At 43.6% G+C, this 16,394-nt stretch overlaps 6 protein-coding genes across 6 annotated transcripts; 1 reads left to right on the top strand and 5 right to left on the bottom strand.

Annotated features, from left to right (window-relative positions):
• Positions 1–80: 80 nt before the first annotated feature.
• FA14DRAFT_159419 (uncharacterized protein) lies at positions 81–2,123 on the bottom strand. The gene has a single exon (XM_025498201.1). It carries the CDS (start codon positions 2,018–2,020, stop codon positions 281–283), a length of 1,740 nt encoding a protein of 579 aa, XP_025357610.1. The 5' UTR covers positions 2,021–2,123; the 3' UTR covers positions 81–280.
• A 53-nt stretch (positions 2,124–2,176) lies between these two features.
• FA14DRAFT_129773 (putative MRS4-protein of the mitochondrial carrier family) lies at positions 2,177–3,827 on the bottom strand. The gene has a single exon (XM_025496898.1). The coding sequence runs from the start codon at positions 3,404–3,406 to the stop codon at positions 2,477–2,479; it is 930 nt and encodes a 309-aa protein (XP_025357609.1). The 5' UTR covers positions 3,407–3,827; the 3' UTR covers positions 2,177–2,476.
• A 363-nt stretch (positions 3,828–4,190) lies between these two features.
• FA14DRAFT_152708 (uncharacterized protein) lies at positions 4,191–5,516 on the bottom strand (the record flags this gene model as incomplete). The annotated part of the gene is made up of 1 exon (XM_025497549.1): positions 4,191–5,516. The coding sequence occupies one exon, from the start codon at positions 5,514–5,516 to the stop codon at positions 4,191–4,193; it is 1,326 nt and encodes a 441-aa protein (XP_025357608.1).
• A 272-nt stretch (positions 5,517–5,788) lies between these two features.
• FA14DRAFT_176603 (uncharacterized protein) lies at positions 5,789–6,898 on the bottom strand (the record flags this gene model as incomplete). Its single annotated transcript, XM_025500683.1, has 1 exon — positions 5,789–6,898. One exon carries the CDS (start codon positions 6,896–6,898, stop codon positions 5,789–5,791), a length of 1,110 nt encoding a protein of 369 aa, XP_025357607.1.
• A 406-nt stretch (positions 6,899–7,304) lies between these two features.
• FA14DRAFT_116734 (putative URA2-multifunctional pyrimidine biosynthesis protein) lies at positions 7,305–14,312 on the bottom strand (the record flags this gene model as incomplete). Its single annotated transcript, XM_025496190.1, has 2 exons — positions 7,305–8,407; positions 8,570–14,312. The coding sequence occupies 2 exons, from the start codon at positions 14,310–14,312 to the stop codon at positions 7,305–7,307; spliced, it is 6,846 nt and encodes a 2,281-aa protein (XP_025357606.1).
• Positions 14,313–15,216: 904 nt separating this feature from the next.
• On the top strand, positions 15,217–16,300 carry FA14DRAFT_141434 (putative MDH1-malate dehydrogenase precursor, mitochondrial; the record flags this gene model as incomplete). The annotated part of the gene is made up of 1 exon (XM_025497135.1): positions 15,217–16,300. Exon 1 carries the CDS (start codon positions 15,245–15,247, stop codon positions 16,298–16,300), a length of 1,056 nt encoding a protein of 351 aa, XP_025357605.1. The 5' UTR covers positions 15,217–15,244.
• Positions 16,301–16,394: the final 94 nt, after the last annotated feature.

The raw sequence follows: 16,394 nt of genomic DNA, 5'->3' as shown, positions 1-16,394 counted from the left end.
ACATATGTATACTGTATTTGTATCCGAATTGAAAAAGAAGAAGATGTACTAAATTAAAAATGAATTGAATTAGAACACAAAGATATCTGACTGTCAATCCTTGCTGTTTGAGAACATCGACCAACAACTTCAGAAGGATTTGAATCTTTTCCTCTCTGTCTGGCTTGTAGATATAGCAAACTTTAATCTTATCCACTTTGTGTTTTTCAAAATATGCACATGAACATGGATTTACACATTGTGTTACAAAAGATGGGTAAGAGATTTATGAATAGAATACTTACAATTTGAACACCCCGATAGCTTGTTTGACTCCGTCATAGATTGCTACATTGTCCAAAGGAACGTATTGTCGTGTGACGAGCTTGATTGCTTCTTGTGCTGCAACACCTCCCAACAAAGCTGCCGTGTTGGGCAAATCAGCATGACCGGATCTAGCAACTTCTGCACATGCGTCTTGAACCAATTCCATTTGATCTTCATCTAGCTCTACGCCCCATAAGGACAATCTTGCATTCGCTAGACTGACCAACGCAGAAACGTCTTGCTCCAGTTCAGGCTCGGATTCCAACTCCGACTCAGATCTAGAACCTTCCCCGTCAGACCCGGTTATATTGAGAGATAGTGCTAAGTTGCTACCAGGGTATCGACCACCGTTCTTGCCGGCAAAATCCTCTGATGCGACCAATGCAACATGATACGGTATCGTTACGGGGTTGACCGGATCCATGAATGCCATACTGATCGCATTGGCGTCTGGTTTCTCAAGCCTGTCGTTCAAAGGTCTTCCACGAATCAATTTCAGGTAAGATGTATGCTTGGCAAAACTCTCGATTTCATCCTGAGAGATTGCATTGGACGGTAGACCAACTTGGTTAAGAATCTCTTCTAAATGTTGCTGTAGTTGCTGTACGTCCTCAGATGCTTTGGTCTTGTACAGCTTTTGTAGTTCCACGTACGTTGAAGATTGTGCCTTCATATCCGGTAGCGAACCTGGTAATGGGAGTGTGCCATCTCCCTTTTCGACGAATTCACGCAGAGCTCTGACTAAAAGCCAGAAATTGGTTGATTTACTAGAGATGTTGGTGCATGCCTCGTCTTTCAGTAGTGAATCAATTTCGCTCGGTATCTTCGTTTCCAATCCATTCGCTATGGGTCTCCAAATATGTTGACCCAAAGCAGCTAAAGCTTCATCGATATTTTCCTCATCAGCATCACTGCCTTTGCGTAATTCATTGATCGAATCTGTGAATGCCTTTCTGTCTTTTGATGGCTGTGGAAGCTTTCCGTCATGTGTTTGGCTCCATTCTTCAAGCTTGCGTAGCAAGACAATCACAAAAGGAATATGGCTTCTTGCCATCGTATCAGAAGCGTCCATGTCGTACGAGTCAGCATATGCTTCCAATTCAGCCCACGGTCGTGTAAGCCGTAGATCGATGGTGTTATCAGGATGTGTTTCGATAATTCCAGCTTCCTTGATTTGAACGCTGATTTCTCCTATCAATCCTGCGCCAGCCACAGTCATGAGTGGGATACCTACTCCACCTTTGGCCTGCCAAGCTTTTGCTGCTAGAGGCAAGAGCACTGAAGATGGTTGATTGACAGCGATAACCATTGTGAATGCATCAAGATCAACATCTTGCGCCCATTTTGCAGGTTCTTGCTTGATCGCCTCCCCTTTCACTTCCGGATTGAGTTCGAGTAAATTTTGCAAAACTTCTTCTGCTCTACCTTTTCCTTTGGCAGAAGAAGAGATGAAAAAGTTATTGCCTAAATCTGCTTCATCTATCGAACGAGAATCAACCAGCACGAATTTTCCCATCCCTGGTAGAACTAGATTTTTGATCACACATGCGCTCAAATAACCTGCCCCGAGAATGGCCACATTTGCTGATTCTAACGATGCTTGTCCTGAAGATGCCCAAAGACGTAGTTGACGATCATAACGTTGTGTATGCGCAGAAGGTCTTGATGACGTTGAGGGTTGACCAATTTGATCATCAGTCTTGCTTGTTGACATTTTGGCTACTTTTGCCTTTCTGTCTTCTATCTCTTCCATCAGATCGAAGTCTTGATCGAAAAGATGATGATGAGGGAACACACATATCCATGCATTAACTCCGTACACGCGTTTAAGATCTTCGCGCCTGCACGAACCACTTTTGTTATGTAATCTCTCATCAACAACTTTTATTTCGAAGAAAAGCTCATCTGATTGCAAAGATGAAGTGTGTTTTTTTTGTTGGGCAAACAAGACTATATACAAAGGTAACTCTACTGAAAGACAGTGAAGAATTGTGGTTGGATGAAGTGTTCCCATAAATTAACGATGCAAGCTAGTATAGATAAAAGGGCGACCATCATACAACCATTGATGATTAATGTGTAAGATTTGAGATTTAGGGTAGAATGAGCATTCTATAGTCTTTGCCAACAGGCAAGCCCCCTCTTTGCTTTGATTTGCCCACTTGTCCGATCAAAGTCCCTTATCACGTTTGTTAAGGAAGAATCGGAATCCTTCATACGATAGCCAACAAAGAGCGTTTGCTGGAATATGGGTTGCAATTCTGGCGCTCATTCCACGAGTGAAACCTTTTGCACCTTCTTTTTGTGTAATGATTCGGAAAGCTTCTGCCATTCCTGATGCATTTCGAATTGCTGGATCTGTACTGCTACCGCGTGTTTGCAATAATGTTTTTGCAACATCCAATGGCGTAGTTACCGCTGCTGCCACTGCTCCTGCCAAACCACCTGCTGTCATATGTGTCAAAGGTGAATAACCCTCTTTTGGATTTAGAACCTTTTTGGCATATTCGTATACCGAGAATTGAACGGCTGTGAATGGAACTGTCATTGCCAATGTAGTGGGATAAGAAACGTAAAAAGCACGTAATCCTTCTTGCTTGTACACTTGAGATGCGCATGACATGACACTTTTATAAGCTGATCCATGCATTTGCATTCTTTGTTTGATCACATCGAATGGGTTCATGAATGCATCAGAGGCAATCGTTGCAGATGCTCCTGCAAATGCTGTACTACCAAAATGATGCCCAGATGCATTTCCTCCTGTTGCTTCTTTCACCACTTCATACGTTCCGAAATAGACTGCATGTGCTGGACCTGCTCCAAGGATGACTGAATTGACACCTTTCCATAGCGCTCTTGCTCCTTCCACACTACTGATCCTTGATAGTGCCTGTGTAACGCCTGTATACGTTGCTGCCGGAGAAGCAGACAATATTTGCATTCTCGTCCGAATCACATCAACAGGAAACATGAGAGCATGTTCACTTATTCCTGCCATCGCACCTGCGATCATATTGATATGTAGAGGTACATTATCTCCAAGTCCTTCATAATCGATTTCTTCTTCTATTGCTGAAACAGCAGTTTCGGAAGCCATTCTGCGTGGGTTTTGAGAAAGATGAAAGGCGATCGAACCGCCTTTTGTCTTTTTTTTATCGCAGCGCCACTTCAGCTACGTTGTTGAATGCGGGTATAATGTGGATCAAGCTTAATCAAGCCAAAATGCTTCCTCCTGCCTCCGTAGTATTCAATGTGAGATTTCGAGAATCTTGTTTTATATGACCTGGTGGTGAGAAGATGAGAATGTATGCGTGTTAATACTGTGATCTGATCTTTCATCCATCCTTTTTCCGAGGCGCGCTGGAATTAAGAAGAAAAGACAGTATCTTGATAACACCACCTTTTTCTTGGTCGCGTGATAAGCCTAGAGTCTATCTCGTAGGACCCCTTGAGAGATTAGGTCGAAGTATTTCAAAGTAGGAGCACTTACCTTTAATGACCAGTGAACTTTGTAGATTTGCAGAAGAAAGAGTGAAAGATAGAGTTAACGAGTACGGTTGACTAATCAGATCCGCAAGTTATTGGAAGGAATACGAAAAAAATCAAAGAACGGCGAATGGGTGAAAAAAAGAAAAGGCAGTTCGCCTGAAGTGCCGCCTGCCGTACTAGGCAAGCGTTTCCGGTAAATTGAACGCGAGCTTAAGAGAAGACTAAAGATTATTAATTGCCCACTCACCAAAGCAAACAAAAGCCGCTTTTCTATTTTGTTCGGCCTATAGTCGCCCGCGTGTGTGCGGCCGACCTGCATGGAAGCAGAGTAAGACGCTAACAGAACAGCCGCCCGCACTCTACTACGATCATCTTCAACAACAGAATGGATTCTATATAAGATCTCTATATTTGAATGTTGATTCTACAGAAGAGCCTAAACATTCATTCTTTTTCGTAACTTCTTCCTTTTTCAACCTCTCAACAACTTTGGCCAGATTCGCACAAATGCTCGAATCCATATCTCCCACCAGACCAAATCCAAGACTATCGTGCTGCACGTTCAAATACCTGAAGCCTAAAGTTTGGAGGAAGGTCCTAACTTGATATGGCTTAAGTGATTGATATGGAGGACCTTCTGGACCCTCGATCAGATAATGTCTATCCGCTTGTTCTTCTCTCTTGATTGCTTCACACTCTCTTACCAGAAGATCTTGAATCCAAGCGCCTTCCCGCGGTCCTTCGTATCGGAGCAATAGCCTACGCAACCAAGCAATTCCCTGGGTGTAATCAGTTGCAGGAACGGTGCCCCACACATCAGGACAGAACCATGATCCGACCCTTTCGAAATACACCCATAAAGGGTATAATGCGGGTATAGTTAGCGGTGGCGTAGCATAATCGAAGTTGACTTCTTTTAGAGAATGTTCTGCGCCAATCATGCATTGTTGTACGAGCCAGTAGCAAAAAGTAGGTTGTTCATTATCTTCCTTGTGTTTTACCCGAAAGCCAAATTGAGATCCCGGATCGTCTTCTAGCCAATCGATCGTTCCTTTATAATTACATATATCATGATCAAAGCAACCATTTTCGACCGAAATACTCTCAACCGTCGAATCAATTAGAGGGATAGAAAGTTTTGACAAATTTATGTCACTTTCATAAAACGTTCCACGTCCTGGTCCAGTCCATGAAATACCTTTCACGTTTCTACCGCATGATCGATTTAAGGTCCTGCTTTTTCCAAGTACTCCCCAAGGATGTTTCGACCTGGCCTTATGTTCTAACTCCCAAGTATCGTTAGAGTAATCTTCGGTTGGTTCAACCTTTCGAAATTGTTGTATAAGTACTTGAAAACAGCTACAACATGATCGATCTTTGATCTTTTCTTTTTCTTCATCCGCGCCAAAGATACAGACTCTTTTCCATAACAGAGGCTTAAAAAATGCTTGAAAAGTATGATTCACTTGTGATAGCCTACAGATTTCTTTTGACTCACTATTCCAAGGTCTAAATTTACCTGGAATTTCTGGCAAGGATAGCAAGTAATGTTTGAAAATTCTATGAAGAATCTCTACAGGTAATTCTGGCACTCTTGTTTCTTTGTCATCGGATTCATCTTCGCTCGAATAACGTATCATTTCTAAATGTTGTTGTTCTTCATCCGTTGGCACCAATGTATACGGTCGCATTCTTTGTAGAGTTGTAATAAAGTTCATGGTACTTGATAGTGTTCATATTGTATTTATTTGTAGAAGTGGTAGTAGGATGGGATATGCCGAACTGCTGAGCTTCAGTTCAAATTGATTCTTTTGTTGCATGCAGTTTGGCCCGTTGCCACGTAAGAGGCCTAAGCACTCGCGCTACTACACACATACTTTTCAAACTCAGCGCAGTGTGACAATTTATTTTATAAGTGTTTTTGTGTTTTCGATAGTAGAAAGAAACAGAAGTATTGATTGAAATCTGTGATGTTGAATCCTGACCATGTTCAAAAGTCAAGAAATTCAATCTTTTTTTCCATAGTTTGCTTCTTCAATCTTTTTCCCCTAGTTTGCTTCTTCAATCTTTCCACAACTTTAGCTAAATTTGCTTGTAGATTTGAATCCATATCTCCCACCAGACCAAATCCATCTTCCAAAAACCTGAAGCCCAAAGTTCGAAGAAAGTACTTTAGTCGCCATAAACTGGATCGCCTACCATCTAGCCCGGTGAAGCTAGGAACTGGTTCGCTTGGCTCTCTTCCATCGAATGCTTCATACTCTTTAGTGATAAGTTCTTGGATCCAATTGCCATCCCTCTGTCCTTCGTATTGTAACAATAATCTACGCAGCCAGGCAATACCATCGACGACATTGTTCGCACGATTCTTGCCGGCATCGAGACAGGACAAAACTCTTACTCGTTCAAAGTATATCCATAAAGGGTATAATGCGGGTATATCAAGTGGAGACAAACCACAATCGAAGTTGACTTCCTTTAGAGAATGTTCTGCGCCAATCATACACTGTTGTACGAACCAGTGGCATACAGTAGGCTGTTCCTTGTGTTTTAGTCGAAAGCCAAATTGAGATTGCGGATCATCTTCAAGCCAGTCGATAAGTGTATCACCATCACAAACATCACGAGGTAGCTTTGAGTTCTGGAGCGAGATACTCTCCACGGTTGAATCGATCAAAGGAATAGAAAATTTTGACAAATTCATGTCACTCTCATAAAAAGCTCCACATCCTGGTCCCAACCATGAAAAGCCTTCTTTATGTTCTGCCGACCCAAAAGTAGAGAAGAAGTTCCATAATTGCGGCATGGGCAATGCTTGAAAAGATCCAAAGCATGATCGACTTGTGATCTTTTCTCCGTGTACTTTCGCGCCGAAGATACAAACTCTTTTCCATAATAGTGGTTTGAAAAATGCTTGAAAGGTACGATTCACTCGTGCTAATTTGCATATCTCTCTTGTCTCCGTACATAGTTCTTGTTCACGTCTTTCCGGAACGGTCGACATATAATGCTCGAAGATTATATGAAGTAGTTCTACAGGTAATTGTGGCACTCCTGTTTTCCTGTCATCAAATCCGTACTTGTTCAAATAATGTAACATTCTTGATTGTTGTTCTCAATCACTTGGCACCATTGTAGATGATACAATAACGTATTTATAGGCGGTGAAATGACTTGCTGAGCTGCTGAGCTTCTGTCAAAGAGATTTATCTTGTGGCGTACAGATTAGCCCGTTACCACGTCGATTGCCACGTCAGAGGCCTAAGCGCTCGCGCAACAAGACATGCTTTGCGAGCTCAGCACAATGTGACAATCTTAGGCCAGAAAACATTTGGCTGGAAGGTCTCCAATGTTCCTTGTTCGTTCATCACAAGTGTGCGACTCAATTATTTTTTTTCTGTAGAAAGCAATTTAAATTAAAAAATATGCAAATAACGAACAAATTTTAAAAAAGTGGTATGCGAAATAATAAGAAAACCTTTTTTTTCTCCTCCTTTCCTCCTTTTTTATCTTCCACCATCGGATGCCATCACCATTGTGAGCAAAGCCATACGAACGAATAATCCATACCGCATTTGACGGAAATAAGCAGCTCTTCTGCTATCAAAGTCAACGTCATCTGCCAATTCTTCGTTACGTGGCAAAGGATGCATCAAGCATAAATCATCTCTTGCACGTTTGTTCAGCAAATTCATATCGATACGATAAGCACCACGAACGGCTTCATATGCTTCTTTTGTCTCGAATCTTTCTTGTTGAATACGTGTGCAATAAGCAACATTGAGCAACGGTAAAACTTCATCCAAATTATCCGTTTCATGTTGTTTGATTCCACGTTTACGTAATTCTTCAACAACACTTCTAGGCATTGCTAATGATTTGGGCGAGATGTAGACCAACGTGACACCGTACAAAGCCAAAAGACGAGCCAAAGAATGCGTTGTACGACCATGTTTCAAATCACCAATCAAACCGACTGTTAAGCCACTAACGGTACCCAATTCTTCACGAATGGTAAAGATGTCCAATAAAGCTTGACTTGGATGTTCACCAACACCGTCACCGGCATTCAAGATGGGCACAGGACTGAACTTGCTGGCTTCTTGAGAGCTTCCAACGGCAGGATGACGTAAAACGATTGCATCTCCATAGCATCCCAAAGTGCGGATCGTATCTGCTAAACTTTCTCCCTTGGCAACGCTACTGCTCTTTGCATTGATGCTAACAACTTCACCACCACAACGTTTCATTGCAGCTTCAAAGGAAGCACTTGTTCGTGTGCTTTCTTCGTAGAAAATGTTGCACAACACTTTTCCGCGCAAGATGTCAATCGTTCCGAATCGTTCAACAGCATGACGCATTTCAGATGCCAAAGTGAATAAGGCATGTAAATCATCACGGTTGAATTGACGAACGGAAAGGATGTGTTTGCGGCTAAAGGTAGGATGACGCATCAAAAGTGCAGCTGAAGGCGTTTGAGAAACGGCAGTAGAAGGACCAGAAGATGTGATTGTTGCTGGAGCAGCCAAACTTAATGAACTTGGTTCGGGTGTGCTTGCGACCTCGTTGGAACTTCCACGTAAAGCAGCCATGATACTGTTTGGACGTGCTGAGCTGAAAGTAGAAGAATCAGCACCTGCCAAAATAGGTGAACGAACGGCGGAAGCTTGTTGAGGGGATCCGGGAACTTCGTTCACAGCAGGCGAAGATGCTGCGTTAGCAGAAGCCAAAGCGAAACGGTTTGAGACATCAGTAGAGAAGCTGACACGACGATGAGCAGCTGCTGCTGCGGCGGCGGCAGAAGGAGCAGATGATTGACCAGTCACTCCAACAACAGATTGTCTCTTCATAGAGGCAATACTGCTTGCTGAAATGCCCGAAACGTTTTGTCCCACTGCGCTGCTAGAGAAACGTTCTCCATCAACAACGACAGTCTTGCCCTTGATCAAAACACGATGGATACTGCCGACGATGCTTGTACTTTGCAATGGGCTCCATTGTGCTTTTGCTGCGAATGCACTTGGTCTGTCAACTTCCACATCGACACTTGTCTCTGCTTGTTCAGGGAAGCCAAAGATCTGCTTTGGTTTGGTGTATAGACGTTCTTCGATATCGTCCAAAGTCAATCGACCATCGCTGACTGCGGTCAACAGAAGTGGCAATGTCTCTTCGATACCGCTCATTGCTGATCCGGTATAGCCTAATTCGACGGCCATCTTGTAAGGGGTTGTACCAACACTGAAGATGTCAATGCTTTCCATGTTGTCCCAGAGAGCCTTTTGGTCTTCTTTCGATGGCAATGATTCTGCTTGTGGATACATATCCGTCGAGAAGAATAAGGAATACACGTTTACATCACATGTAACTTGTAGGTCCTTTGCTCTGCTTAACACGATCAATTCGATATCTTGACGTTTTGCAACATTTGTAACGTGAATGCGACGGTTGTGTAAGCTTGCGAACAATAATGCTGAGGCCAAATCGATTCCTTTTGCATCTGTGATGATTGGCTTTGATTCAGGCCAAGAGGCAAAGTGAGCGGAAAGTGCCATACTTGCACCAGCACCCACCTTCTCGAAGCTTAACAGCAAAGAACGTGTACGTGAAGCAAGAGCAGCCACCTCGATCGAATTGGTTGCTGTACCAGCCAAAGACAAGCTTACATCGCAGTGGGCTGAGCCGTTGACCTTTTCTTCTACACTTGCCAAGGTAGCATCATCGGAGATTGTGCTGTTCAAACCGAATGGCAAAATTTGCACACTGGTGAATCCTCCGTTCAAAGATGCTTGTGTAATCTCAGCCACTTCGCGGGCACTTGCTCCCTTATCGGCCAATGTAGGTGCATAGGCTAATACGTTGTACAATCCTGGGAAGGTGTGTGTACGATGACTGGTCTTGAAATCGACTGAAGAAATACCAAAGTCTGATCCCAATTTGCGATGACGAGCCAAAGCTTCGACGAACAATTTGGCATTCTTGACGTTAGTGATCAATGGGATGGAACGGTCAATGGCCAAACGACGAGCACGGTAACCCATAGATGTGAAAGAAGCAGGTCGGCGGTATTTGTTCTTACTTGGTAAAGAAATGAATAAAGAACTCAAACCTTGTGTCAAATGGCTCAAAAGCGAATAAGTTGCCTTTGCATTCTCTTCTCCGCCCTTCCAAACGTCATCATCTTCTGGCAAAGCTTCCAAATGGATGACTGGGATGCCTTGTTCGCTGTAGAAGTCAGCACTTCCAGAACTACCGTACAAAGTGAATCCGAGATGATGAAGGGTGCGTACCGAAGGCAAAAGTTCTTGTTTTTCGCTAAAGCTACCGATAGAAAGCAAAACGTTTTGCTTTGGCAATTTGACACCTGAAGCGATCATTGCCTTGAGGTAAGCTTCATATTTGTCACGACCGAAACAAGCCACTTCACCGGTAGAAGCCATTTCTACACCCAAGATAGGATCTGCACCTGCCAAACGACTGAAACTGAATTGAGGTACCTTTACACCAACATATTCGCGTGGCAAGCTGAGTTTTGGATATGGTTCGATTTCCAATCCCAGCATGACTCTGGTTGCCATTTCGATCGCATCAATTCCGGTGACTTTGCTGACGAAGGGGAACGATCGAGCAGCACGAACGTTGCATTCAATCACCTTGATTTCATTGTTTTTGGCAATGAATTGAATGTTGAAAGGACCAGTGACGTGCAAAGAGGCAGCAATCTTGGCAGTTGCAGCTTCGATTCTTCTGATCGTTTCAGGATCCAAATCTTGAGGTGGCAAGATTAAAGTTGCATCACCAGAGTGAACACCAGCATTTTCGACATGCTCTGAAATGTAATGCATCATCAATTTACCATCTCTTGCAACTGCATCCATTTCGATTTCTTTTGCGCCTTCCAAGTATTTTGTAATGACGACTGGATGCTCCCGATTGACGGCTGTAGCTTGAGAAAGATAACTTTGCAAATCTTCTGGTGAATAGACTACATTCATAGCAGCACCACTGAGCACGTACGAAGGACGGACCAAGACTGGGTATCCGAATCGTGCGCATGCTTCTTGAGCTTCTTCGAAACTTGTCAATTCTTTCCAAAGTGGTTGATCAACACCGATCTTGTCCAACATTCTTGAGAACTTGTAACGATTCTCAGCCATATCAATCATTTCTGGTGATGTACCGAGAATGTTGACGTTTTGACGGTACAATGGCAAGGCAATGTTGTTTGGTGTTTGACCACCCATAGAGATGATCACGCCGGATGAGCGTTCCAAGTCATAGATGTCCAAGACGGTTTCAAGAGAAATGTTTTCGAAGTACAAACGATCTGCTTCATCGTAATCCGTTGAAACTGTTTCGGGATTGTAGTTCACCATGACAGTCTTGTAGCCTTGTTGACGTAAAGTACGAATTGCGCGAACGGCACACCAATCGAATTCGACGGAAGAACCAATACGGTACACACCCGAACCCAAGACCATTACACCCTTGTCTCCAAAAGTGACATCATGCTCAGAAGCATTGTATGTGGTGTAAAGATAGTTTGTGTATGCTGGGAACTCAGCAGCAACGGTATCGATTTGTTTAACGAAAGGCATGATTGCATATTCTTGACGTAAACGACGAACGGCCAATTCTGTACTGCCAATGCAACGGGCCAATTGTCGATCACTGAAACCCATTTGTTTACCTTGACGCAAAAGAGCTGGTGTCAAAGTAGATGCGTTGTATTTGGTGAATTCGATAGAAGCACGGTTGATGCTCATCAATTTGTTCAAGAACCAACGATCAATGTTGGACATCTTGTGAACTTGCTCAACGGTGTAGCCTTTGGCGAATGCATTAGCAATTGCAAACATACGTTTATCGGTTGGGTTGACGAGTTCTTCATCAATTTCCGAATCTTCTGCATAGTCATTCTTGCTGAAACCTTCGAATTGGAAATCGATGGCACGAATGGCTTTTTGAATAGCTTCTTCGAATGTACGACCAATACTCATTACTTCACCGACACTCTTCATCGAACTTCCCAATTTGGAGCTGACGCGAACGAATTTACGCAGATCCCAACGAGGAATCTTGCAAACAACGTAATCCAAACTTGGTTCGAAGCATGCACATGTTTCGCGGGTGACGGAGTTGCGAATCTCATTCAGAGGAATGTTCAATCCCAATTTGGCAGCGATGAAAGCAAGAGGATATCCGGTAGCCTTGGATGCCAAAGCAGATGAACGAGACAAACGAGCGTTGACTTCAATAATGCAATATTCTTTGGAGTAAGGGTTCAAAGCGTATTGAATGTTGCATTCACCCACAACACCCAAATGTCTAATGACGTTTACTGCAGTCGTACGAAGCATGTTGTAGTCTGAATCGTCCAAAGTTTGACTTGGAGCAATGACGATAGAGTCACCAGTGTGGATACCAAGAGGGTCAAAGTTCTCCATGTTACAGACGGTAATACAGTTGTTGCGGCAATCCCGAACGACTTCATATTCAACTTCTTTCCATCCTTTCATACTCTTTTCTACCAAAACTTGAGGACTGTTTGCAAATGCAGCATTGCACAACTTGTACAATTCTTCTTCATCATTTGCAAATCCACTTCCTAAACCACCCAAAGCAAAAGCTGCACGAACAATGACGGGGAATCCGATTGAGCGACTGGCGTCAAGTGCTTCTTGCCATGTCGTTGCACTTGCACTTGGAGCGCATTTTTCACCAATTTCCTCCATTGCACGAGCGAACAAGTCACGATCTTCAGTAGTGATGATCGTTTCAATAGGTGTACCAAGAATTCTAACACCCATCGATTTGAGATCTTCCTTGATTTTGATACCGACATTAAGAGCTGTTTGACCACCGAATGTGCAGTAAATTCCATCTGGTCTTTCGTGTTTGATCACTTTGAGAACAAATTCGGGTGTGACTGGCAAGAAGTACACTTTATCGGCCAAACCGCTAGACGTTTGAATGGTAGCGATATTTGGATTGATCAAAATTGTATAGATACCTTCTTCCTTTAAGGCTTTAATGGCTTGTGAACCACTGTAATCGAATTCACCTGCTTGACCGATACTCAAACCACCAGAACCCAAGACAAGAACTTTACGGCAGTGCACACGAGGATGTTGAGCTGCATTCTCAGCTAACAAACCACCAGGGAATTCGATGGCAGGTAAAGCAGCAGGCTTTTGTGGTCCAGCTTTGAGGTTAGCAATATCCACAACCGACTTAATGAAAACGTCAAACAAATATTCGGTATCACGTGGGCCTGGAGTACTTTCAGGGTGGAATTGAACGGAGAAGAAAGGTCCTTCGGTGGAGTAGATACCTTCATTTGTGTTGTCGTTTGCGTTGATGAACAAAGGTGCCCATCCTGTAGGCAAAGAGCTTGTTTTGACAGCGTAACCGTGATTTTGACTGGTAATGAAACATCTTCCGGAAACTTGATCTGTACAAGGAATGTTGTGACCACGATTACCAAACTTCAACTTTTCAGTTTGAGCACCTGCTGCCAAAGCCAACAATTGATGACCCAAACAGATACCGAAGACGGGAATTGCATTAGGGCCTCGGAGTTGAAGCAATTTACGCAAGTTGGCAATAGTTGGTCCGCAACTTGTTGGATCACCTGGACCGTTGGAAACGAAGACACCATCAAAAGGTTCAGGCTCCACTTTGGGGTTCAAGAAATCATGATCCCATGGTACCACACGGAACTCAACACCACGACTGGTGAAGCAACGGATTTGATTGTACTTCATACCCACATCCAAGGCCAAGATACGAATAGGGCGGCCAGAGGGATGCAAGATTGGTGTTGTGGCTTTTCCGAGAGCACCACCGGCGGATGTGTTGGAAGGTGTGTATGATCTGGGCTCTTTGCATGACACTTTGGCGACCAAGTTGAGAGCGTTTGGATCAGCAAAGGGAATATTTTGAAATTGCAATCTCCAGTCAGCTTCACTTTGAATGCCAGAAGCAGCAAGGGTAGCTTGTGTTTGTTGAGCCAAGAGCTTGCCCAACATACTACCTTTGCTACGAATTTTCTTGGTGAGAGCACGGGTGTCCACTCCATAGATTGCTGGAACACCGTTCTCCTTGAGCCATTGACCAAGACTGGAGGCAGCAAGATAATGGCTAAAGTCATGACTGTAGTATGCAATCACCAAACCGGCAATATGGATACGGCTTGATTCGAATGGAGATTCCAACAATTGCTTAAGAGATTCCATTTCTCGAGAAGGAACACCATAATTACCCACAAGAGGGAAAGTCAAGACGAGAATTTGACCTTCGTAGGATGGATCAGTCAATGATTCAACGTAACCGACCATACCTGTTTGAAAGACGCATTCACCACTGATGCTCTTGTTTGAAGCACCGAAGCTTAAACCTCTGTAGGAAGAACCATCGGCCAATTCCAAAATCATCTCCTCCGCCTTTCCAGCGCCCAAAGGAGGAGAGGTTGCAGCCGGAGCCGGGAGAGCGATGGTAGAAGCTGTACGTTCCATATTAGGACGTGCTGCTCCATTGAGTAATTGTGCGGCAGGTGTTGTAGAAGCTGCCATTTTGTCTATCTTCTTTGTCTGTTTTTTTTTTCTAGATTGATCTACCTTTCTCTACTTGATTTGCGGTTTTTGTTTTTGGTTACTAATTTACAGCTCTTCGTGAACCTTTGGGAGGATGAAAGACTTGGCGCTACAAAAGGGAATTTGTTGTGCCTGTCAGCCCAAGGAGGACGAGAGGTTTTTGAAGAAAAAGGTAAGCTTAATCCTTTGAAGGAGCTTGGACAGGCTTCTATTGGAAAAAGTTGTCGAAAAAGAAAAAGAAGAAGAAGAGGAGAAGAAGGAAGAATGATTTGCAGGATTGGTTGGACCTACGGTACCGACTGCCAAAAAAAATTTACCTGCAACAGGTGGCTTCCATCTCTGGCTCGCTCTATAAAAATTTATTTCTTCTCGGCTTCGCTCAAACTGTTTAAATTTATTTTACACTGACTTTCTGCCTTGTCGATGAGATGCATCGCACTGACGTATTAATTGCAAGAAGAAGAGTAAAGCCAGAAGGGAGAATTCTCATCTGCATTTCGTCAGTGAACGCGTTCTGGCTAACGGGATTGTCAGAACTTTAATCCTAACGCGTAGAGAGTCTAGTCAAGAAGAATCTTTGGACTGTATCACGTGGTTTACACTTACCCGAGCATTTGTATCGCGGTTAAAACCGTTTGCTAGCATAGCGCCGTGCACTAAGAAGGTCTGACCACGCAAAAATTGGGAAGAAACAAAAGTTGGCTGCTGTATTGCCCCCCAAAGTTTTGTTAAATTCTATCGGCTAAAGGAAGCAGGGTTAGATTACCGTGCAGAAAGGTGAAAGGTTGTGTGATCCACATTCAACAATATTCTTCATAACCATATCCTACTCTTTTGTGTGATTTAATTTAATCATGTTTGCCGCACGATCTGCTTTACGCTCAGCCGCACCTTTACGTCAAGGTTTCGCTTCAAGTCGTTTGTTCTCTTCTTCCTCAATCGTCAACAAGAATGTGGCCGTTTTGGGTGCTTCAGGTGGTATTGGTCAACCTCTCTCTTTGCTTTTGAAGAACGATCCTTTGGTCACCGAATTGCGTTTGTTCGATGTTCGTTTGGCTCCAGGTGTCGCTGCTGATGTCTCTCACGTCAACACTCCCGCAATCACAACCGGTTTCTCTCCTGAAAATGATGGTTTGAAGAAAGCTTTGACTGGTGCAGACATTATCGTCATCCCTGCCGGTGTCCCACGTAAACCTGGAATGACCCGTGATGACCTTTTCAACACAAATGCTTCCATCGTTCGTGATCTTGCCAAGACTGCTGCCGAAGTTGCACCAAAAGCTCACATGCTCATCATTTCCAACCCAGTCAACTCTACCGTCCCAATCGTCGCTGAAGTTTACAAGAAGGCAGGTGTTTACGATGCAAAGAGATTGTACGGTGTTACCACTCTTGACGTTACCCGTGCAAGCACTTTCTTGTCCGGTATCGCAGGTCTCAAGCCAAGTGAAGTCATCGTTCCAGTCGTTGGTGGTCACTCTGGTGTTACAATCGTTCCTCTTTTGTCTCAAGCAGGATCTGCTTCTTCTTCCGTCTCTGCAGGTGAACAATACGAAAAGCTCGTTCACCGTATCCAATTCGGTGGTGATGAAGTTGTTAAGGCAAAGGATGGTGCAGGTTCAGCAACTTTGAGTATGGCTTATGCTGCCGCCGTTTTCACAAACTCTCTCTTGCGTGCCGTTAACGGAGAGAGCGGTGTTAAGGAATGCGCTTACGTTGAATCACCTTTGTACAAAGATCAAGGAGCAACCTTTTTTGCAAGCCCAGTAAGCTTGGGCAAGAACGGTGTCGAAGACATTCACCCAATCGGTAACATCACCGGTGAAGAACAAAAGTTGCTCGAAGCCGCTTTGCCTGAACTCAAGAAGAACATCGAAAAAGGTGTTTCATGGGTTGCTGAGAACCCTTAAAAAAACCCAAATGCTTAATTTATTGATAGATTTAAACATACCTCGTCTATCTGAAATCTATTTATTCTCATTGCTAGACTTTCACAATTGTTGT

The sequence above is a fragment of the Meira miltonrushii genome, assembly GCF_003144205.1.
Source record: "Meira miltonrushii strain MCA 3882 unplaced genomic scaffold FA14scaffold_1, whole genome shotgun sequence".
Taxonomy (NCBI): Eukaryota; Fungi; Basidiomycota; class Exobasidiomycetes; order Exobasidiales; family Brachybasidiaceae; genus Meira; species Meira miltonrushii.
Note: the sequence above shows the minus strand (reverse complement) of the source record. Positions and strands in the feature narration are given on the sequence as shown.